Consider the following 24,077-nt stretch of genomic DNA (forward strand, 5'->3'; position numbering starts at 1 on the left):
CTTTTTTCTTAAATCACCCTCGGACTATATACATAGATTTAAACGAACATATCGTGGTAAATTTTTGATTCAGAAGCGACATGTTTTTAAAATTTCTTCTTTATATTTGTTTTATATTAGCTACAGTTATACGATACATTTGCAATTCATCGTGCGATTTCTATTTTCTCTATACATGGAACTATGCTTTAGATCGGCTGATATATGTATATGTATATGATATATTAATGACATTCGTTTAACGCAATCCTGATTTGCACAACAACAATTCACTGGCATTGTATCACGAGAATCGATAATGGAAGCCTGCGCTGCTCTCAGAAATAATCTTTTAATTTCAGGGACCGTGAAGGTGACAATCACCCGCCGAAACCAACTGGTACAATATTAAGTACCCGGGCCAATTTTGGAAGAGGATCAGTGCTGAATGTAAAGAAAAAGACAATTATATCGTTACAGGCTAATTGAGAAGAACTGAATGAGCAGCTCGTGGTTTACCGCTATGCATACATGATTCTTATTATTAATATTAATAATACTTTTAATTAAATATCTAAAAGAAAAGAAATATAAAAAGCACACACTACTAGAATATAAAAATTCACGTATTATAAAAATCGAAAAAGGAACAAACAAGATTGAAAATCACCCCTAAGATAAAAATGAAAATGTTATACATCTCTTTTGATAAAATGCGGTGACCGATGAAACTAACATAAAATAAAGAAGAAGGAAAAGGAAGACACATTGAAATTCGTTCATACCGATCATATAATAAAAATCTGAATTATCAGAATATTCAAAAGAGAGAAATGAAGCAGAGGAAAATGTACTGAGTGCATAAAGGAAGGATAATCTGTGCGTTGTTCTTTGGCGTAGGGCACGATAGACCCAGTGGTACACACCGAACAGAGTTACTGAACAGAATTTTAACTATTACAATTATTATATATTATATATACAGTATATTATATTATATCTGGAGATATTTTAATCGCGGTTTTACAGATACTATATAAATGTGAGATTTACTTTTAAGAGAAGGTACTTTTAAAATGAACACAGATATATACGCATGGATTGCCTGGCCCGGTCTACGGATCACTCTCGACCGGCTAGGAAATCCTCATTATAAATAACGATAAAACTAATGTACGAGTATTATATAATACACGTTACTGAGTACGTTTACAGTAGCAATCGCAAACGCTGTCCAGCCAGAATCTCTGGATCGGCTCTACGTTCTTTCAGGAATGATCATTGCTCATTGATTCTTCTGTGTACTGCCATCAAAGAGTTGCGTTAATCTTTAAAAAAAAAGACAAAAGGAAAAAGTAAAAAAAAAAGAGAGGAAAGAAGTAGGAAGAACAGAACAGAACAAAAATATTGCTGCCAGTTGTGACTCGCGGATAGGAATGAAATTATTTGCTACCTCAATTTTATATCGAAAAGATTTTTCATGTTATCGGCCTTTTATGGAGTTGTGAATTCTTCCAAGAAAGCTTTCAATTCTTTTCATTCGAACACGAGAGTAACCATAATTTCATCGAATATTTAATGATACTTGCAACGTGATTTATTGTATATAAGTATTGCGTAAACGAAATGTTTCATCAGGGAGATAAACGCGATTTATATTCGAAAGGTTCCCTCTGGCATAATAATCGTCTCCCTGATATCCTGCATTCTAAGATTCGCTAACGCTTCTGATCTCTGACGATTACTTTAGTACAAGTTAATGTATCGCTGGAGGAGAAAATGTAAACGTATTCAGTACATGGATCTATATACCTAGTTCGACACAAGTAGATAAGTAGCGCGAAACCATCACAGCTTAGTGTCACGAAAGAAAACCTCACATACGTCTTTAAAAGAAAGCCATTCTTTCTCTTTTTCCGTTGATCGTCCGTAAATAGGGAATTGATGTAAAGTTTTAGCCGATACGAGACGCGCACGTTTAACGACAATTCTGTATTATTTTGTAAGGTTTCCCCACGAGGGGAATGAACATGAAAACGCGACAGACGCTCCATACAGTAACTATGATTCGTCTTCCAAGCTTCACAGCACGCTTCTGAATCCTATAGATATCCGAACTACGTAATTAGATATACTTTTCACGCCCGATTCTACGAAGAAGTAATATGTAATTAGTTTGGCAGCGGTGATGGTGACGCGTGATCGTCGTAATTAATAATGTCTCCGTCTGTGAAAAAAGTTCATTTGCGGATCAACGTAGACGATCTTCATATCGCAATTAACATTCATTTTTAGTTAATCGATCTACTATCCATAACAATGCTAAATCTAAGTTCAATATTTTAAATATCATTTCTATTAAGTTTTTAGTAAGGCGTGTACGTTGCTCCGCATGAGAAATACCAAGTGGAATCCATCCAGAAGCTTCGCTTACGGTGATTGTACTTCAGGACGTAGGTGAAGGGTGTGCCTATCTTTTTATGAGATTTAATTGAAAAAAATGCGCGCACCGCGACCTTTTATCTACCCTATGCCAAGCGACGCGAAAGAGAGGCACTACTTTCTTCATAAGAAAGCGTGATAAATTTATCTAAAGATCTCTAGATTTAAAAAGAACCGAAAGAAAAAAAAGGTAAAAAAAAGAGGGAGAAAGTGAGAGTGGAAACGAGAGAGACCTGAGCAGAATAAATATTAGACGGATTAAAACTATTCAAATGTTTCAATTATAAAGAGATGGGCGCACAACAAAGTAGTGTTTAACCGTACCTAAAGTCGTCGTAGTGATTAATGAAGATAATTGTACCTATAACAAAAAAACAACAAAAAAAAAGAAAAACAGTTCACGAATCTCTCTAAAACTTAATTAACAAAAGAAGGAAAGGAAAAATGTGAAACAGGATTATAATATCGATTATGGAGAGAAACCGCTTGCAAGTGACGTTCACCATTTTTTTTCGCCACATTGAAATTCATTATTTTCAAATGTTATTCAGTCTACGTAATTTTATGATATTTTTATAATCAATTACGAGAACAAGATGCGAGAATACGATTAAAGAAAAAGAAGTGCATAATGTGTATAATGATATAATTTATGGTCGAGCGTTATTTGCAGGCAGTCGCGCTTACGTCGTGCAACCGGAGCAGCTGAACCAAAGTCATGATTGTAATTGCATAGTCACATTTATTTATTTTTCATTTCGCTCGCATGCGCTTTTATCAGAAAACTCGATGCATCTGCTGTTGCACCACGCTCGTGATTCGTTCCGCTTAACACGTTCTGCAGGAACGTTTTCTTTCGGTGCGTTCTTATTTTATAATAAATCGCTTTATTTAATATACACATGTGTTATACGCTGTGGAAGAAAGAGTTGAGAGTCTAGAGATGTGATTAGCAGGTGTATCGAGCACTGTTCACAAGTGATTTCGTAAGTTCGCCTGGGCTATTGTAGAAATGCAAGAGGAAAAAAACAGAGGGACGAAGAAGGAACGAGAGAATCGACGAAATCATTCGTTTACCGGATGATGGGCTCAAGGGATATTAAAAACTATGTACGATCGACGAAGAGAACGGGTGATAAAGTCATTGTAACCTCACGTTCGTTTCCTACTATTTTTGTATGCAACATAAAAAAAGGAGATTGACGATAGCGAGAGAATTAAAAAAAAGAATAAAATGAAGAATTCGTGTGTGAGAGAGTGGGAGAGGATGAACGATGAAGGGTGAAGAGAATATGAAACAAAAAACAAACAAATTGAAAATGAGGATGAGTACGAAAGAATGAGCATATGAAGTTTTTCGAAGCTTTTTCGTTTGGAGATCCTCGCATCTTCCTGATCACCTTCCGTTGATTGCGTCGCCACGTCGAAGACTCATTAGCCTTTAAGTGTAACCGGGTGCCTGAAAATTGATTAATTTTTGCGCCACGATTAGCTGATCCCAATAAAATACCGGCACGCGGCTAAAACTTTTCCGCCATGTGAGGAGTGTAATCAAACTCTTTCAATTGTTATCCGTGCTCCACGAGAAGCGATAGGAACTTTCTATTTTTGAGAAGAGAAGAGTAAATTAGTTGATTATTTTCGCGGCTAAAACGCCACACAAGTTAGCTTTTCAGTTTGTAATCGCGTAAAGAAGTTCTGGCAACTTCATCCTGTCGCTTCTTGTGCGTCGCATCCGCAAATAGCGCGTTGGATTGGAGATCGGCGACCCTTTGATTTGATTTGATTTTTTCTTATCGTTCTTTATCGTTTCCTCCATTGAACACTGTGCGGGACGCAGAATAAAGAGTAGACGACGATTCGTTCGTTGCCGATCTTTTTAGATGCTAGTTGGCGTGAACTCGACGTCTCACATCAAAAAAGAAAAATCGTTATCTTGCAAGATCGTTTTTCACAATTAGTGAGTATGGAATGCGATGTCCCATGGTGAATACATCTGAAATGTCGATTGATCTTGACTGCGAATATAAATGCAACAAACAAGGTTCAGACGAGCTACACTTGCGTATTTGTATTCTTTCCAGATCACACCTGATTGTTTCTTTTACGTTCGACATATCACGTGGAACAAGAGTAAACGATGGCTGTGCCTTTATGCTTAATATTATAATTTAGAGTTTTCATTTGGACTGAGATTTCTGTGCAGGATATCTTCAGATCGTTTCTTGTCCTGTGAAAAGGTTGAATGTTAATATTTATGTATTAAGAAATAAGAAGATGATTCAAATGTATTCACTGATAACATTGGGCCAAACACTGTGTCAAGATGATGGTTAACTCTTTGAGTCTCAGAGAGAGTAAATTTTCTTTGAAATGTTTGGTCCTTTTTTGTATGAAAAATTCTATGATTTGCATTAATTTTGTGGAAAAAGAGTTTCCATATTTTGTATATAATTTTAAAGAAATGTATGTGTAAAAGGCATATGTAGGATATATACATAGGCTGATCCTCAAAGAGTTACATAGGGAAAAGATGATTGAGGGAAAGCGTGAGTGAGTGTGTGTGGGAAGAAAAGAGGAATAACAAAAGAAAACCTACGACGAATCGAAGAATTCGTATGCATATGCATCACGAAGGTGACCGAGAAGGTGAATGAAATTAGGAATCGTATGATGGAAACAAAAGAGCTATACTACCAACCCAAAGATGCACAACATCATAGAGAGCCGGACAATTTGATAGAACTCATGTCAGTCTAATTATATTTCTTGTTATATTATATACATATATATATCATATTTTCCAAAAACGAATTATATATAATTCAATAAAAAAGAAGACACTCTCGTTTGATACTTTGCAAGATTTTTTAATCATTCCTAACATTTAATATTCGTTTTATTTCCGTTACCTGTTAAGTCATACAAAAAATTTTATCATTTTATTAAATAAATTTGACTTTTTTCAATGGTTTTTGACTACTACCAATAAGTAGCTTCTCGAGTTCTTTTTTGGTATACTTTTCATTATTTTCAGCAATAAATTTCTTCAAGTAGATTATATTTGAGTTCCCTGAAGTCTTTATTCAGTTTCTCGTAATTGAAACAGTTTTATAAAATAAAACATCAATAAAATATTACATCAGGTGAATGACATTTAATATTTTTGTTAAGGTTACGGCAGTAAGGATTGAATAAGCGTCATATGCTGTTTTTCAATAAGTCAATTAATATTATCGTCACAAGTAATTGTCCTGTTAATGGTATATATATTTCAAACAATTTTTTAACGAATTATAAAATTTTGTACAAAAATAAATTTAGAGAAAGAACAGTATCGGGGTACTAATAGAACAAAATACGTAGCTGAGTTATCTGCGTCCTGTGGTAGCTATGTGAACTAAAATTTGAAATTACACCATTTCGCGCGGTGTCATATTAGAAAGTGGAAGCAACTGCAGAGCTCGTCAAAAATTTAATATACAATAACGTGTTATTGCTTCAAGATGGTGAGAATCTGAATTTGTATCAATTGTTATCAACATTTAACATATATATTAATATAATAACAGTTATTAACATATTGCGGACAGAATTCTTATGTTTGTTCTAATTTTTGAGGCTGATCACAAAAATTCTCGTGTTTTCATCGTTGTCATCGTTTAAAAAGAAACTATCTAATTATACTCTGTATACAGCTAGTATTAAAATGACTGAAATGGTTCGCAGTATATTAATTTACAGTGATTTGTCATATTTCCATGTAAACAGAGAGATATGGAAATTTTCAGGAAAATTCGAATAGCATCCGGGTGCTTATAGAACGTGATACGTTCCTGAAGCAACCGCACTCTGATGGTGAATTTTGAAACTAAGATTTGAAATTACATCATTGGGAAGAGGAAGCAACTGCCGGCAGCTCGTTGTAAATGTGAAAAATTTAACATACGACATCAGAATATTGGTTCAAAATGGTAAGAATCTTCATTTTGCTTTAAATTCGGTATTCCCAATTGCATCATTATACGTGATACAATCATGAATTGTATCATAAATAATATGAGCCGATTGGCTACGATCGCGGTTATATGGTTGATATATAGTTAAAAAATTTATAGGATAGTTTCATTAATTTCTGTACAAGTATAGATCTTTATCTCGTCATTGTTTCAGTGAAGTATCATGTTTAAGAATTGAAGAAGTTATCGTTATATTTCTTGAGGTTAGTTTACAATATAGTAAATGCTACATTTAAATCTGTGTTAGGGTATTCGTTTTACAATTGTAAAGTATCATCCCCTGTATATTGTTCATAATTTCATAGTAAAATTAAATTTTACTTCCACCTATGACTAATGTCGTGATTTTCTTCTATGGGACGCTAAAAAACTGACAGGATAAATTTTATTAGTGAAATCGCAATGTTTGCCCGTGGTGTATTAATTAACTACGTTCGTTTATGGTTACAAGATTTATTACGTTTTCGTTATTTACACAAGTTCGTTGTAAGTTTTGGACAAGGGTCCAGAGAAACATTGCAGGACCTAGTGAAGAATCGCGTATCCTTACAAAAAGAACTCTATACAGGCAGTTTTTATCCCCAATGTCGCTATGAACCAATGCCACGAATACGACGGAACGATAACGCTCGTTTGTTATACCATTCGTCGAGTGCTTTCGATCCACGACGTTCTTTAACACTACCGATCGCTCGAAATTATTGCACTTTGTTACACATTTGTGAAACATCGCGACAAAGAATTTTCGATTATTTTTTCATAAAAGTTAGATATCTTACAAGTAAGAACGTCGTATCTCCTAGATTTTATACAGCTTAGATAGTTCACAGAGTTTTTGGACGAATTTTTGTTGGATGTCATGCTACATCTTCGCGCTATTCTAGACAAGGCTAGCTATACTTTAATCTTTTAGCTATACTTTTATATGATAGTAAATTTTCACTTTCCATCGTTTAACATAATTTTACGATAAAAATTCTTATTGTACGATGTTCCTGACCAAACTGAAGTTTATGATGAGCGATCGTAGGTGTACAGAGACAATCGTCGGAGCAAGCGGTTCCATGTAAATCGAATCAACATTTTTATACTTTTTTTTCTGTCCGTTTTCTTAATTTCTTGCGTATAGCTTATAGGTTACGAGTGTTACGTTTGCGTGTCCATTCTGTCTTTTCTTTCCCTCTGTTCTCTTTAAATGTAAATTTTACGATCTGTACCCACCACCACGTTGGACCCATTTACGCGACCGCGTAACTCCTTTTTTTTTCCTCACAAATTAAAAACTAAGAAGAAAAGAACGCTCCGCGCGACTAATAAAACGGCGATACCCTCACTTCTTTTTCGATTCTTTTTCTTCCACAAAAAGTCACTAGATTCTCTACGACGAGATACGCTTGTCCATCGATTAGCTTTTGGTCGTAAAAGAATCGAAGAAACGACGAAGCAATTATACAGGGTACTTCCGATTTGAACGTAAATTACGTCATTCGTTAACAGATATTTTATCCTTATTTATTGTCTAGGTAACAGTCGGAAGTATCCCGTAAAAGAGGGCATCGTTATCGGAGCAGCACCTCGATTCAATGGAAACTAGTTTACGTTTAAGCGTTATAATGGATTATGCACTCGTTTATTGCCACACTCATGCGAATGTCCCGTGGTCATGGACACGAGGAGACGTTCCACTGGTTTATACGCTACCATTCAAAAGTATCTGGACATTTACTTGTATTTGATAAGATTCATTATAAAATTACGATAAATAAATTTTATATTCGGTTGATGCGCATGAAATGTTTTTCCAAATAGCTGTAGCTGTGCATATTTTCTTTACATAATTAATAAACATCATATTATTTAATCAGAGTAATTCGTACCTGTGAGAGAAGTTTACCAAATATTGGAACAATTAATATTTCAATATCGATAGTATATAAATAATCTTAAATATCGCAAATGAAAATGAAAAAATATTGTAATAATTTCCAGTGCCGTCTCTAATTATTACCTTGCTATTAGCCAGTTTATGCAATTTGTTGCAATTCTTATATTGTTACTACGAATCGACAAAAGTATCCAGATATTTGTGAACGATAGCGTATCTAACACCTTTTTAATCTTTGGTGTGTACAGGACGATGTAGCGTGATTCTTTTCTCCTCGTTCCCGCGGCAACGGGACTTAATCTCACGAAACACCGTAGCACATAGTCGGAAGCACGTAATAACCGATGCATCCCATACAAGTTTACCGAGTTGCCTGTTCGAAGCAGCCTCGATTCGTTCGAATGCACAGAAACTTGTCTGTAATCGATTAGCCAGCAGCTGGTTAAGTGCTCGTGATTTGTTTATTGCTTGTCACGAGGAAATTATATTCATTAAGATGATAGTCGAAGATTCTGTAAAGGAAGCAAACTGGTAACTAGAGTGTGGATTGTTATGCATTTACGAGGAGCTTGAAAGTGAAAAAATGGGTGAACTATTTGTCCATACTTGATAAGTCCATATAAACGAAGTTCTAATTGTATTTATAAAGAAGTAAGATAAATGGATTATACGTTGACATGATACGTTTTACATGAAAGTAATAACACTTAATCCATAATATTTAGCAAATGAAAATTTTCTCCTTCGCTTTCATTTCTTTAGCGAAAGATAAATTTGCATAAAAATCCACAGTCTATTGGTAACTGATAGAACAAACTTAGAATTTGAAAATTTAAGAAAGTAAGAGTTTCAGGAGTCAAGGATTATCCCTTCGCCACAAAATTTGGGAAAAAGAAAAGACCGTGACTATAAATATTGAGAAAGAATTGTCATAGATGCGGATAAGAAACATGCAATACTTGGCTAGGAAATCGGGATAGGAGGAAAAGAAGGACGGTAGTTAAAAATCACTGGGGCGTTTGATTCGCTTAAGAAGTATCTCTGGCGACTTCACCTTAAACGCTAGAGTGAGTCGTTCTGCGCTGATGATTAAGTTAAATTGCCAGGATAATGGAGACAGAGAGAATATTCATATGGTGCGCCTTCTGTTTTTAGTGCGGCTGCTAGGTTAGCTAGGACAGCGTATACCGGACTAGTATACAATATGTATATAATATAATATAATATAATATAATATAATATAATATAATATAATATAATATAATATAATATAATAATAAAAATAATAATAATAATATAACGTATATATTAAAGTTAATCCTAAGGATTTCGTGTCGATTCATCTCAAGTTGTCTCTGGCTAGGCTAGGATTTCTCTAAAACTGCTCAGGTTCTAACACGTGCTTCTTATGAACAATTTTACAATTGGGGGAATTTCGAAAGGGCAGTTGTTGGGACGAGTTATCAAACGGATGGCAAGAAACGTATCTGAATAAAATACGCAGGAATTTCTTGATTCAGGAGGTACACCGCCCTAACAATTTGAACAAACCGAACCTTATATTGTATTTCTCTTAAAGGTTTTAGGTAGTTTCCAAATTCTTTTCCGAAATTCACAAACGAAGTTAGAAAGGAAATTATTAGGAAAAAATTTGGAGTTTTCACTTTGTATCGTAATTATCCAAAGAAGATTCTTAGAGTCAACCTATTTTTGAACATTTTTAAGGTGGTGCACTCTCTCTTAATCGAGCACATTCGACCACGTGTTCGGACCTATAGGGTTCTGAGCTATATCTTCAAAGAAGCAACAATAGCATCGGCAGTTGAGCAAAATCTCGTTTAATCCATCTAAATTCTCTACACCTCGATGCACCGAGGCTAACGTAGAACCGATATAATTGGAAAAATTTCCATCTCGACATTAGTATCGATTGGCCGCTCGCTTCACTACCATATAGCTAAAGTTTTTCGTTCTTTCATTCGAATCACCTCGTTTGTTCGAGGATATCGAGGTTCGGATGAACTTAGCTGCTGTGACTATATGCAGTGTTCGTGTAAGGTCCGCTGTAGATGGACGAGCCCGTCGTCGAGATGCTCTTGTGTCGTCTCTTGGCCAGCAGTGCTAGAATGGCCGCGACTACCACCAGCATGAGGATCAGACCCGCGATCGCGATGCCGATGGCGAAGCTCCTCTGCGAAATGCAGATGTTGTCGGGATCGTCGATAGTCTGCAAATTATATAAGCCGAGTTCCTCGGGATCAGAAAATGGGTAAATTGTTGTCTCCTTCGATTCGAAACTTCTTCTAAATTTTCTACGAACTAACATTTGTACTACTACATGTTTCTATCGCGTTTTGATTTCAATTTTTTAGCAGATTCCTCCGAACATCCTGTCTAATGTATTAAAAATTGCTTCACTGTGTTTTCCTTGATAATTTATATTTCCGTCTCACACGTCTTACGAACGAAAGCTACGAAGTTACGTGTGTTTCTGAATTTTACCAGGAAATGGTAACGGACAGGAATATCAATGCGACTAACCCTTTCTCTGAAGACGTCGTCGGTAAAGTCTGACTTGGAGCCAACGTCCGAGGCTTCGTTCACGTATAGTCCGCTATAAACTTCGATGGTAGCTGGCGTTCCTCCGTCCAGGCCTTCGACACCTTTCACTGCGTTGTCGTCGGCAGTGTCCCTGCGACGTCTGGATACCAAATTACACGCCGGTGGCTGCAACAGTGGAATATTGATGATTTCTTTTGGATTTTCTCCAAATGATTCCTCGTAGGATCTTCTTTCTAACCAACTTGTTACAATTACATAGTTCATCCCAATCTTTCTAAACGGTCTTTCAACAACTACGAGGAAGAGAATTTCTATGAGGAAGAAAGGTAGAATTTTGATTACCGTGTTGCTGCATCCTCCACCGTGTTTTACACATAGTCTGACGTTGCATTGGTAGTAGACACTGGCTGTGTAGGGGAATTTATGCGCCTGGAAGTTCACCCTTGCCTCCGTCTTATCTTCGTTATACGTGAATTGTCCCATGATCTCACCGTCGACTGGGCAACTGTAATAGCAACACAGTTTTTGTATATAGATGTGCTAAATCTGAAAATACTTTTAATTGCAATAATTGATAATTATGTATACTTAGTCTGCCGAGTATGGCGGATTTGATCGTTTAAACTGAGAACATATAAAGTCTTAAAAGAGAGGAAACATTGTGCCGAGAAGAACGAATCAAATCGAGAAGTGTTTTCTGGTAATAAACCTCAGAAAAACAGGTGTTGCGTCAGAACTTTGAAATTATATGAATAATTTGCTATCAGAAATTTCTAACATATACTTTTCTCTGCTTATATAATCTTTGCAGAGGCTGTTCTTTCGAGATCGATCAATATGAAAATAGAAGGCGAATACTAGGAATATTCTGCAATTGCACGAACAAATCAAGAGGGAAAGTGTGCGTGCAACCTGTTGGTTGGATCAGCTGATTTGCTTATGAAAAGAAGTCAGTGAACCGGCCCGCTTTATACCCTGAATTCCGACCCTTGAATAATTCATACGATGCTCTGACGCGAACAATTTATTTGTACCGGTCGAAGAAATATTCTTACGTCCGCTATCCTGTCTATTATTAAACGTCTCCGCGGATGGAATAAATATGAAAAACGAAGTAAAATGGAAGAGAGAATTTTTGTTTGGTTTGATTCATCGATGGGTAAATGTGAATCGTTGGACAAAGATATATTAGTCACCGTTTCTTTTCAATGTTCAGCATCCAAAGGAAGTTGATTTAGTTCGTCATTTTATAACAAAGGACCACAGTTATTGAAGACTGAAGTGCATACTCATAAGAATCTATACATTCGATCTTTCCGATGAATTAAACATCTGAAGGATGAAACCCATGCGGTTTGATCATTCTCACAAGAACCTGTGTACCTAAATTATATATAATTGTTTCACGTTGTTGTAATTCGTCAGAACGTTAGTTCTTCAAAAAAGGCATCTCTTGTAAACCTTATACATTTCGAATCATCGAAACATATGTATATCGTATACTCTTAAATATTATATTTATCATTTACATTTGCCAAAGATATGCAAGACAAAATTACCCCTCGTCATTTATGAGTCTCTGCTCTCCCCATCCTAAGCCGTCGCGCACCAGGCAGTCGGAGATCTTCAGCCCGAACATTTCCTGTTTGTCGATGCTAATGACCAAGGTCAAAGGGTCCCCGATCTTCACGTTTTCCGCCACTTGATGCCTCGTTGGATCTCCGTTGAAGATCTTCATCGTGCATCCTGGCATAGGAGCTGTTGCCTGTCGAGAGACGTAAAACGCAATTTATTATTCATCTGCGGAACGTTTCCCGATCTTTCACGATTGCTCGATACTTTTTTGCTCGGTGAAGAGAAAAAGCTTCTCCTGACTGGTCTTTCGCTAAATTAGAAAATAGGCTCATCCTGAATGCCGTAATCATGTTTGACGTTGATGTAACTCGGGTTTAGGGCTTGTAGCAATAATTGAATGAACATGTCTCATTGATCGTAGGATTTCAAAGGAAAATGGCATCGTTACCTGAAGCGGTAGAGACTGCAGCATGGCCACGTGGGTTTGATCGTTCGTTACTACTTTGTCTCGTGTTTGGTATCGGCATCTCACGTGAAAACCTCTGCCCTGGTTCGTGATCAACTTCAGGTGCGGCTGCACCACTATAGTGTTGAAGTACTCGATACCACCGTCGTCCTATAACAAAGTTTCGACAATTTTTTTTTATTACTCAGCTTTATGAATACCATCATCCTTAAATTATACAATATGATTCCAAATTTGGTAGTCTTTGATTTTACCAAGAGTACAATTTTTCTCATCAAACTAGCTTAGTCTACCTCTGCTCCTAGCCTTGATTACTCTCCAAGATCACTGTCCAACCACTCCAAATCAAATATCGTTCCAAATTTGGTCGCTACAGTGTAGATAATTATATAAATTCATGTTTTTATGAATATTAATAAAAAAAGGAAATCTAATTAGAGATTTTATTTATCTTATATGTTTCTGCTTATTATACGTATTCCATATGCACTCTTGCATCTCCAAATTTTTCATAAATACGTAAAACCATTTACGTACCAACCAAATACGTAAAACGTAAAACTATTTATCATTGGTAAATTTCAACGTTTTCTAATCCTTCAAACTGACTCGATCCACTTTTGATCCTAGCTTAAACTACTTGTCAAAACCACTTTGAACCAAAGCGCCTCCTTTATGGCAACGAACACATGAAGTAAATCGAGTAAAATTACAGCGATGTTTATCTGTGTCCCCGTTTCTACGCTGTACCATTATACTACGATCGTCTGGTTAGTTGTTCAAACAAGCTTGGCAAAAACGCGGTGCGTATAGGCGGGTTTCGGTGCCGGCTGTTGCAATTCTCTCGTTTACGAGCGTTTCGGTGACGCTGATCACGTTCCCCACGACTTTCAGTCCTCTGAGCAATCCGTCTGTCCTTGCACCCTGCTAGCAAAAACCGGACCATTCTCGCTCCTCGCCTTCTCTCTTCGCTGATTCCTTCGTCTCGTTCGTTTATACCGCCGAGAAAGGAGCGGCTCCGTCATTTCTTCCCTCGGCCACGTCCACTTTGCTTTGCCAGGCCAGCTCGTTTCCCTTTCGTGCACCGCCGACCAAGTGAAATTGATTATTTATTAGTTTTCTCGATACTCTCTCGGTTGATTCACGTTTCATTCAAAGGCTCTCGCTGAAGCATATTTGAAGATTCACACTCGCTGACGAAAGTACTCTTAATGGTCTTATCAGGACAGTTATCAAATTAGTTTCAAAACTGGACAAATTTTAACCATTTTATCGATTGTTTCCATCGCTTCCTTTAAATTTTACACAGACTTTTGCCTGGAGTATGCGTGTAAGTCTCCATTGGCGAAGTTGCCAGTTTCTGACATCGTAAAGATGGGATTATTTTTAAGTGAATTTTTTAAACTTCAGGCTCCTTCGTTCGTATTTTGTTTGATCCTTGGGCTACAGGAGGCCGCTAAGCAAACATGTAATCGCAGCTACAACGCCCACAGATAATTGTCCCTGTTCTCGAAGAACGATCATCATGGTCGTTTGATTACACTTATTGTCCGTCGTTGTAGCAGGAAGCTTTGATTGCGAATTACTCTCATTAGCGGCGATTATCGTTTGCATTAATGGTAATGATCCGGCAGTGCATGAATGCGCCAAAAGGAGTTAATCGACGTGCAAAATTAAATGGCTACTAGTAGTGACGGATTATAAAGGATACAGGAAAGGTTTGGAATAAAAGGAACAGCCTACACAGCCTTACGAAAGTATTTGGTATATATTATGTGTACTATATATATATTTTGAAATTTCATTAGCATTGTTATAAGATTCGACTGTTACGATTATGTTGGTACAATTTAAGACAAGTCTGCAAATATATATAAAAATTGCAAGATACCAGTTTACGTATATTTAAAACATTTACGATGGCTATTCATGCTTTGCGTTAACTTTTTACTAAATATATGTTTGAAGTAGATTTTGTTTCGTAACTTGTATATGCTTGTTTGGATTGGTTTCAAATTTAATCGATAGAATCACGATAATGTTTCGTTCCAGAGTTCATAGACATTCCATAGACATAACATATTCACAAAAATTTTCTGTGCCAAGTGTCTAAACAGTTTCGTGTTCCGCTGTACATATAAAATATTTATGAAATATTTTTACTTTACCAGTCTCGTTGCTTCTCAGACTCATCTTGGAACATCAACAAGGAGAATTTATTACGAGGTTATTACGAAGATTTGATCGTGGAAGAAAATATTCTGGAAGAATGACGTATATTGTGGTTTACACCGCCGAGGAGATACCTCGTGCTTCCGAGCCGCATTGTAAATCAAGAACCACGACCTTGACAGGATCTTCCAAGCAACTCGGAGTCGTGATTGTCGTTGTCGACGCGGTATCATTATCGTCATTAACGTATTAACACACCTCGAATTAATTGTCCTTTTCTCGTCCTATCTTCTCCTTGCAGGATTATTAAACCGTTAACAAAGTGTAATAAAAATGTGCGGATATCACGACAACAGAACGGATTAAGTTAGTTGAAAAAAAAGAGGATGATCATATCTTGTGGAGAGTATTAAACTTAATCGAGGGATCCAATTAATTCTCATAATCATAGGTAACGAATATCTATGATAATATCTGGACTATATTTTATAAAATGTGCCAGTTTCCACAAACCTGAATTGGTAATCGGAGAAGTTATCTTGAATTCCTAAAGCAGCCGATTAAAATGTTAATGGATTTTAATAATGGAAGAATACTTTCTATTTATTGAAAGGAAAATGAGTATTTAGTGGTATAATTGTATTTATTTTATACGATAAGTTAATGATGGAATCATCAGGAAACATTCCTTTCCAAACATTCCTCAAGATCAGTTTCTAGATCATTTCCCTTGCCTCGAACGCAGAAACAAAGCGAAAGAAACAGGGAACACGAGATTCCTTTCGAAGATCGATTTCTAGATTCATTAACGTAGATCTCGAAGATACAGTATCAGAAACAAAAAAATTCGCTAATCTTTTCAAATCACATCCAAACAAATATTTTCAAAGATTCCTAAAGATCAGTTCCAAATCATCCGACCTACTTTGAACCAGAAAGCAAAGCGATCGAAACATAAATCCCTTCGGAGATCAATTTCTAGATCCTGTAACTCGCATGGAAGCCAAAATAGAGTGGCAGAAACAGAAAATACGGAAATTCTTTCAAAGACCAGTTGCCAAATCACCTAACTTGCGTTTTACGCTGAAACCCGAAGCAACAAAGGCTGGATATGCACGAATCCTTTCAACGACATCAAAAACACACTTGGACTGCCATATCCGCCTTTCCCCGCGAAGTTGAGCACTTTCTGTGCCACGGAGAGAGGCGAACGTGTACGGTGCGGAGGCTGGGCGAAAATTCTCAAGGTACACCGTGTATATCGAGCAGGCAACGACCTTCGACGAAGCTCGGCGTCCGACCTCAGCAAGGATACTCGCAATCTGCAGTGCATCGGCCCGAGCCTCGTCAGATCGCTGACTTTACGTTTCACACCTACCTAGCAACGAAGGGGTATCGCATTTATGGCCAGGACAGAACCGATCCTGGACCCCTTCGTGTACTCTATTTACAGTCATGACCATGATTTCTTCGCGGTATTCATGTACACCACACCCTAAAGCCAGCCTCACCGTGTGTTGTCACACGATCCTTAGTTGGATCTAACTCAGTCGGATGAAAGTAAAAAGACTCGGATAGATCGTTTTTTAGTATTGTATTTCTTCTCCTGGTGGAGACCACCCTGGTGAACGCGCTGCATTTTTACAATTTCGTATTCCCTCACGTACATTTTTCTATGATTCACCTCGACCGTGATCTTCTGTTCGTATTATCCGCATGGGAAATTCCGGATGCTCGGTTACCTTCAATTCAGTTTTTTCGCCTGTGTTTCTTTTTTTACGGCTTGTAGATGCGGTTTCATAGATGTAAATAGACTCTTCGAAGTCTCAGTTCATTGGTTCTTGGCAAGTATAATTATATAATCGATTATAATAATATATGCAAGTACATATACCTTTTATATTTACTATATATACATATACAGCGGAAAATTTTGAAGATCAACGTAGTCGTTCGATGGTGTAACACCATGTAAGCTTAGATATCTATTATCATAAATTGTGAGGTTTATTATCGAAGGTCAATGCTTATGCAACGTATCTATAGTCGAGTAGTTACATCTACGTGCTTATTGCGTGAATGAGCTCATAACGATCTTCAATTAATCCCGATCCTCGTTACGTAACTGCTTACCGCTATTGATCTTCGTCTCTATTAGTAGTTTTATCGAAGATTTCTTCCTTCATAAATTTCTTTTATAGTTATCCTTGCCTGAAGGCTATTCAAAAATTCCTCGAGTCTTAAAATTCAATCTCGAAGTTTGAATAATAAAACTTGTCGTATATTATGAGGTACCATTAGTCTTTAACGAAATAACGAAAGAATGGGGAAATATTCCATAATAATTCATGCATAAATGAAGATCCATCAAAGGAAGATATCAAAAGGAGAAAATCATTCGAATAATCCAGTGACGAAGCGGATAAAACAAGCAACAAAATAACTCGCAGAAATGAAATAATATACACACGCTATTGAAGAGTACGAATTTATATTCTCTTAGAAAAAGCAATGGTCATCGAGTTATCGACGCAAGTACACGATATATTATTATTTCATTGTATATCACGTCACCGACAACGAGTCAAATAGTCTGTTTCCATATGCAGATCGCTTAAAAATTGTTCATAATCGAACTTAGCGTATTACTTAACTCAGGCAAATTACTTAACTCGACTCAAATATTCTTCTGATTCAAATAACCCTACTTTGTTCTATGTGCGTAAGAAATTACCGATTCTTTCGTGAATAGTCAAACAGATGCAGGTACAAAGATAATATTTACTCTGAACGTAAAGCGTGAAGAGTTGAGAGTAGAATACGGGCATTCTCTCACGAAAGGATCACGGAAGAGCCATCAATTAGTGGCCGACGAAAGAAGTCTGTCGAAAGAACCTAACATATATGACTCGGTGTGGCCTTTAGTCTCCTCACAATTCGTTTCAGGCGATTGGCGAACATCCTGGAGGAGGATGTTGAAGTTTTCGAGGTCGCCGATGTGAGGAGCTCACCTACACGAACGAGTCTCCTGCCAGGCTAGAGGAATCGCACGTTTATACACGAGCACGTACGAGAGAGAAGAGAAGGGTCTGCTTGCGTGTGCATGCCTTTATACCGCGAAGATAGGGACGGAAGAAGGATACTGGAGGGCCGGAGATGGATGAAAACGAAAAGGAAAAGGAACGAAACAAAGGAGAAGCCGAGAGGATCTTTGGAACGAAGGTGGTCACGGACTGCCGATGCCTTTGCACAAACACCCATGATGGACGTGTAACGTGTGCTGTACACGAGAATTGATGCTAATAGTCGGGGTTAGAGATTATTTTGCACGAGTCTCGTGCTATTATTTCGGCATCGTTTTACTTATTCCGCAATCTCCACGATATCCGATACTTTGATTGGCGACAGGTTGAAAGGAATTTTGCTACTCGTGGAAGGGTCAGAGAATTCATTATCGTCTTAGAGAAACTTTAACTATAATATGGTTATTTCTTCTACGCTTTATGGACTCCAATGATAATTATTTCATGGTAATAGGAAATGAGATTAGATATGCCCTCATTTTCGCATCGTTTTACGTATTGCTGAATCTCAAAGACATTCGGTATTTTGATAGGTGGCAGGTTGTAAATGGAATGATCGAAATTTTGCTACTCATCGAAAAGCTAGGAATAATTTGTTAATTTTATTATTAGAGAAATTTCAACTATTGGCTTGTTGAATCTCGAGAAGATTCGATACTTTGACGAATGACAAACAGGTTCAAGAGGAATTCTGCTATTCGTGGGAAGCTTCGTTCGAAACCGCTACGAGATTTCCTCGCTTCAGGGAAACTCGCGTTATGGATAACACTTCGTCTAGATTTTCCGTACTTCGGTAACATCAAAGTTAACTATTTTACGGCAACAGGAAGCCTAGTTAGATCCATCTTCTTTGTTGGCAACACCCACTTTGACCATCGTAAAACACGCAGAGCCATGGTATCGCGAATCCAAACGCACGGATCGACCCAAAGTCGGAATTTATTATAAAGTACCGTTGCACCGATCATACATCGTTCCGCTTCTAGCATAGAAGATGAAGCATTGTTCTCTCGTTACGTGCTCTAACGGTTCAAAAATTCTTCAAAACTATCCTCCTAGTATACCGTTGGTTTATCGCGAGACAAGGCCTCGGCCAAGTGACGAGGCAACAGGAATGACAAGAGCTGAGTTCCATCGTCGCGATGCTGGATGAGAAGTTATCAGACCGCAAGGCATCCACGGCATTCCCTTCTTGCACAGTCACGTATATCTATCGGATATTGCATCGATTTCCTCGATGATCTTTCTGTTCACTCAACTACAATCCCTTTTCTTCATGTAACTCCATAAGTTCCCTACAATTTGCCCTGACGGACACTCGGGAAATTGTGTTTTAGTTAAGGATAACGCGAGAGAGGATGCTGCTACTTTCATTGGAGTAGCATAACCACTTACAGAATTTCACTTTTTTAACTGGAATATATATTAATAAATTGTTCCTGACTGTCCAAATTATTACTAGATAGATATATTTATAAGCGATCACGTACTGGCTCGTGAAAGTATCTGAATATTTTTAATAACATATAGAACAACGATATAAAGAAAATAAAAATATATACAATATATAAAAAATAATATTTTCAGATTGGTTTCACATTTTACCAATATAGCCATGGGAGTCGGGCTCGTTATAGTGCTAATGAAATTTCAAAATGTTTTATATTATCTATAATGCGCATACGTCAAAGATTTTTGGTTCTAATTCGATGGTCTGAGATCATCGCATCTGGAAAGAAATAATCAAGAAACGAATTTTTCGATCGAATTATTTGATTGAATTAGAAATCCAATTTCATCTTGATTGGAATTTTAAATGATAATTTCCATAGAAAACGTGACGATCGGGGAGAAAGATTAATGGAATTGTTGTTAGCTGCACGAAGTCAAAGTTTAAGCGAATCATTAAACGTCTATTTCCGCGTGATCGACCACCCAACGCGAGAATCTGAAACCGAGCATGCTAAAAGACGTTTTGCGTGTGAAACCGCGGAGGTGTTTCGAAGACACGCATATCTGATATTCTCAGATTGCTTCCTGGGTTATTATCCTCTAAGAAATCATAGAATCAGTATGATTTAGTTCATTCATATGCAGGCTCGATAAAATGCTGCTTGGTATTTTAAATTTGCAACAACGAACACGTTTCTCGTACGGGAAGTTGCTCAGATGTTAAATTATCGTAATATCAATCTTTGTGATAGGCTGATATACCCATACACTGATACTAATTATTATTATAATTTTAAGACACTGTCTATCATAAGTATAATAAAATAACTCAACGTTTTTGAATTCTTTTATGGCGTAATTAACATGGTAAGGAACAAACTATGAAACCGTATTGGGAAATAATTTAATCTTCTTTTACAGAGGTCATCTTTCGGCCACTATGAAATTTTTCAAACAAATGGCATTCGTCCCAGCTATTGGAAGATAGAACGCTACATTCTTCCAACCTTCTATTTTTTTCAAACTAATTTCAAGTTTGGATAAACCTCCTCGTCAGTCTCGAGGCTATTCGTCCAGGAAATTTCAAAATTTTTAAAAGGTTCCGATCTTCTCAGACTTTGTGGCTAATAACAGGTTTCGCTATGTAATTTGAAAGAAGTATAACGCAAGGAATTTTTGATCACGTGAAACCTTGTAACCGAGGATTATCATTATTATCTTGTCTGTCATGGTTGGTACAATCCCGATAAGAAAATTCGTTATCGGAGCTATGGGAAGGCATAGCATGTTTATTACACCGAGAGGTTCAGGATGCGTATACCTTTTGGCCCCTGGCACGAAAGGGCCGCCGGTAGCCAGGGGTTTTATGCAAACGAACTATCAGCTGATTCATCACCACCGCCTCTTAATTATTACTATTAACGTTCCTATGACTTTCTCACCTGCGGTAGTTTCAATACCTTCCTAGCAATATTTATCGCGCACTATACCTGCAATTAGAATAATTTTATAGCAGCCAGGTTGATAGGTGCTGTACCGAGAGAAAATACAAAGAGGAAGGTTGCAAGTATTCATGGTCGTGAAGATTACAGTAAAAAAGATAAAATTTATGTAAGAAGCCAGTGGTTTGAAGATTAACAATTGGCCTTTTCCCCTTTAATCTATGCGCTGTACTATGTTGCAACCGATGCATATTAATGACGCGTATAAAACACGAATGTTCTTCCACGGTTTCCGTTATCCATTTGATTCTCTGCCAAGTTGGCAGATTTCTTTCGCTGCGATTAAAGGAACTCGCCGAGTAAAGCGGCTACTTTATAAATATTGGAACATACTCGTAAGAAAAAGGTAATGAGTATTCTTAAAATGTCGGATTCATACAAAAAAGATGGGAGAAACTGCTTGTACGTCGGGCGACACTCTACCTAGACCAGGGCACACATCGCGGACAAGATGGGAACTAGATGTCCGTTCATCCTTACTGCGTACTCTCAATAGTCTCAAGGACCCATTATAAATCTCAGGAATTTGCTAGCTAGGGTCCTTATTGTTACTACGGGAAAGTTAGTTCTCTCGCGTATGATGCTTGCCACTAGCAACTTCCTTCCTCACCAACCAACCTAGAAAATTAACCGATTGATAGCGAAGTATTTCCCTCACTCTCCCAATGAAACCTTGCCCTTGACAAATCAGCTCTTTCTTGCGGATTAGACTCACCCACGACTAGCTTTCCTCCGACACAGCATCGTCACTTTACTTCACTTATTCTTCGTCGTTAGAATAGTCAACGTGTCATTATCGGGTTTCTATCCTTAAAACGATCGCTTATTTAACTTGTACATACCCATCAGCGTAATTATCTTCTTTTCAAGATTGTTGGAATAAACATTAATTTATACCTGTTAATTCAGTGGCATCGATTATCCAATCGTAAGGGGAATTTACCACTCCCGTTGACGTGTTATCTCGCGAACGGTCGAAAAAACACTGCTTGCAAAGATTAAAAAAAAAATAACGAGTTCGTAGTATTGTAATCGAAATTTTATTCAAAGAAATTTGGAGTACATTAGGTGGAATACTGCAGTTAAAATTTGAATCTGTATCTGAATTTGATTTACAGAATCATTTCGAGAACTATCAATGTAATAAGAGAATTCTAATAATATAAATTAATATCGAGATTGGTCGAAACGAGTTATCGATGAACGTGGCAAACGTAGAAACTTTGGTTGTACTTAATTGATGAGATTACTGTAACATTAAATATATAAGTTTTACATAGCCAAAAATTTCAAATGGGATAATAATTCTTGAAGGTTTTAATCGTTCCTGATGATCATTCATGTGAATTTAATTTGTTGCGAGTGTCCGCTTACTTATGAATGGGGATATGCGCTTTTCCGAGGGTGTCAAGAGCTTCGCGTAAAGTCAGCAGCAACACGGCGAGATTGCATGCCAGGAGAATGCACGCGAGCATGCACACGTAAACACCGGAGCGTGATTCTTGTCAGAGATTTATATTCACCCACAACGGCGGATATTAATTCCGTCCCTAACCCACGGGAGATTCTTATTAGCCGGAATTTACGTAACATCCACGAGAAGTTGTTATTTCCGTGGCTCGTTCCTTCGATTAGCCACCAGGAAGCTGTTCAGTATCCTTGGAATGCACGTGGGTGTGACTGATGCACGCGAATTTCAACCCGCGAAGGTTGTGCTTGATTCGACAGATAAAAGCGAAATATTTTTGCACAAATCCTTGACTAAGCACATCGAAGTGCTTGTCGACGCAGAGTAATTGTTACTGAATGCATAGTACGGTAGAGAAGTCTCAGGCTATCTACGATAGTAATTTCCTAATGGCAATAAATTATAGTTTTAAGAAGTGTTCCTGCGTGATACTATACGGAAACGAGTTTTTAAATGTTGCCTTCGGTAGTTTCCTCCGACCTGCGAACTTTTTAGAAATATTTCAATAAATAATGTGCTGATTTACAAAGTATTACACTCAAAAGATGTGGTAACCATAGCAAAAATCTGCTCGGCTGTATCAGAACACTTGTTATATATTTGCTTGAAAACTGAAAGACGTCAAGTCACAAATACTTATACCTTTTGTAAATAATTCTTCATTAAAATATTTATGTCGATACATGCCATAACACGTATCAAACGCGCATTAATCACACCACTTTCATCTTGATAGCAATCAAGCGGCCTCAACTTTTTTACGCCTTCTTCGGTGTTGGAAAAGCAATGGCAAGTGGCCAGGATAGATCGATAAAATGGGAATTATCTGGAGATTCATCTGCGGACGTATGCAAATGGTCGAGTGGCGCATCCTCTGTGGGATTCGCCCTGCCCGTGGGCTACTTTGTCTACTTATTACGATATATCTAGCAGGCTGGAGCATTTCTCGGGTTCGACGTCCGGTCAGTTCAGGCTGCGACTGCAGCTGCAGCTGCACCGGCGTCTACGACTCCACCACGTCTTACGCCACGCGCTACGAACTGTAATCCTTGTAAACACGATCTTCGTTGCTCTCCAGCTGACTGGATTCCCTTGACTGTGTTCGTTCAACGCTCACGAACATTTCCTGTTCACTCTTCTCTCTTTGCTAGCCTCCTTGGACTATGCTGATTTTTGATCATTCGAATCAGACAACATCCTCCGATCGTGATCTTTGATTTATTGCTTGAGTAACTACGTCTCTTTCTCGATTAATCGTTAAGTGTCTTGTATCCTCTTTTTTATATTTTTTTTGCGACGAAACCCATCATCTTCTTCGATTTAAGAAGATTTATCGTTAGTGACGTGTAGTGATCATTAAACGCCTTGTCTTTCACTCTTTCATCAACGTCTTTTGCCTTTCACGTTGATAAACTCCATATTGAAAAGTACAAAAAAACGATGATGTTCATGAACAGCCATCATCAATATAA

At 37.4% G+C, this 24,077-nt stretch overlaps 2 protein-coding genes across 10 annotated transcripts in view; one reads left to right on the plus strand and one right to left on the minus strand.

The window, feature by feature from the left end:
• The window catches only part of LOC126873083 (R3H domain-containing protein 1), a 29,592-nt gene extending 24,315 nt beyond the window's left edge, over window positions 1–5,277 (plus strand). For all 9 annotated transcript variants that reach the window (XR_007692297.1, XM_050633592.1, XM_050633589.1 and 6 more), the window contains one exon: window positions 342–5,277. Coding sequence is in view for 7 of the 9 variants with exons in the window: in XM_050633592.1 (XP_050489549.1) it covers window positions 342–391 (50 nt within the window). In the remaining 2 variants the exon portion in view is untranslated. The remainder of the gene's footprint in view (window positions 1–341) is intronic.
• Window positions 5,278–6,877: 1,600 nt separating this feature from the next.
• LOC126873097 (cuticlin-3) overlaps window positions 6,878–24,077 on the minus strand; it is a 72,634-nt gene continuing 55,434 nt past the window's right edge. The window contains exons 5-9 of the mRNA XM_050633623.1: window positions 12,911–13,078; window positions 12,447–12,652; window positions 11,230–11,392; window positions 10,867–11,052; window positions 6,878–10,552 (exon numbers count right to left, since the gene is read on the minus strand). Of these exons, the coding sequence (XP_050489580.1) occupies window positions 10,349–10,552; window positions 10,867–11,052; window positions 11,230–11,392; window positions 12,447–12,652; window positions 12,911–13,078 (927 nt within the window). The 3' untranslated portion in view covers window positions 6,878–10,348. The remainder of the gene's footprint in view (window positions 10,553–10,866; window positions 11,053–11,229; window positions 11,393–12,446; window positions 12,653–12,910; window positions 13,079–24,077) is intronic.

Source organism: Bombus huntii, chromosome 14 (assembly GCF_024542735.1).
Source record: "Bombus huntii isolate Logan2020A chromosome 14, iyBomHunt1.1, whole genome shotgun sequence".
In the NCBI taxonomy this organism is placed as follows: Eukaryota; Metazoa; Arthropoda; class Insecta; order Hymenoptera; family Apidae; genus Bombus; species Bombus huntii.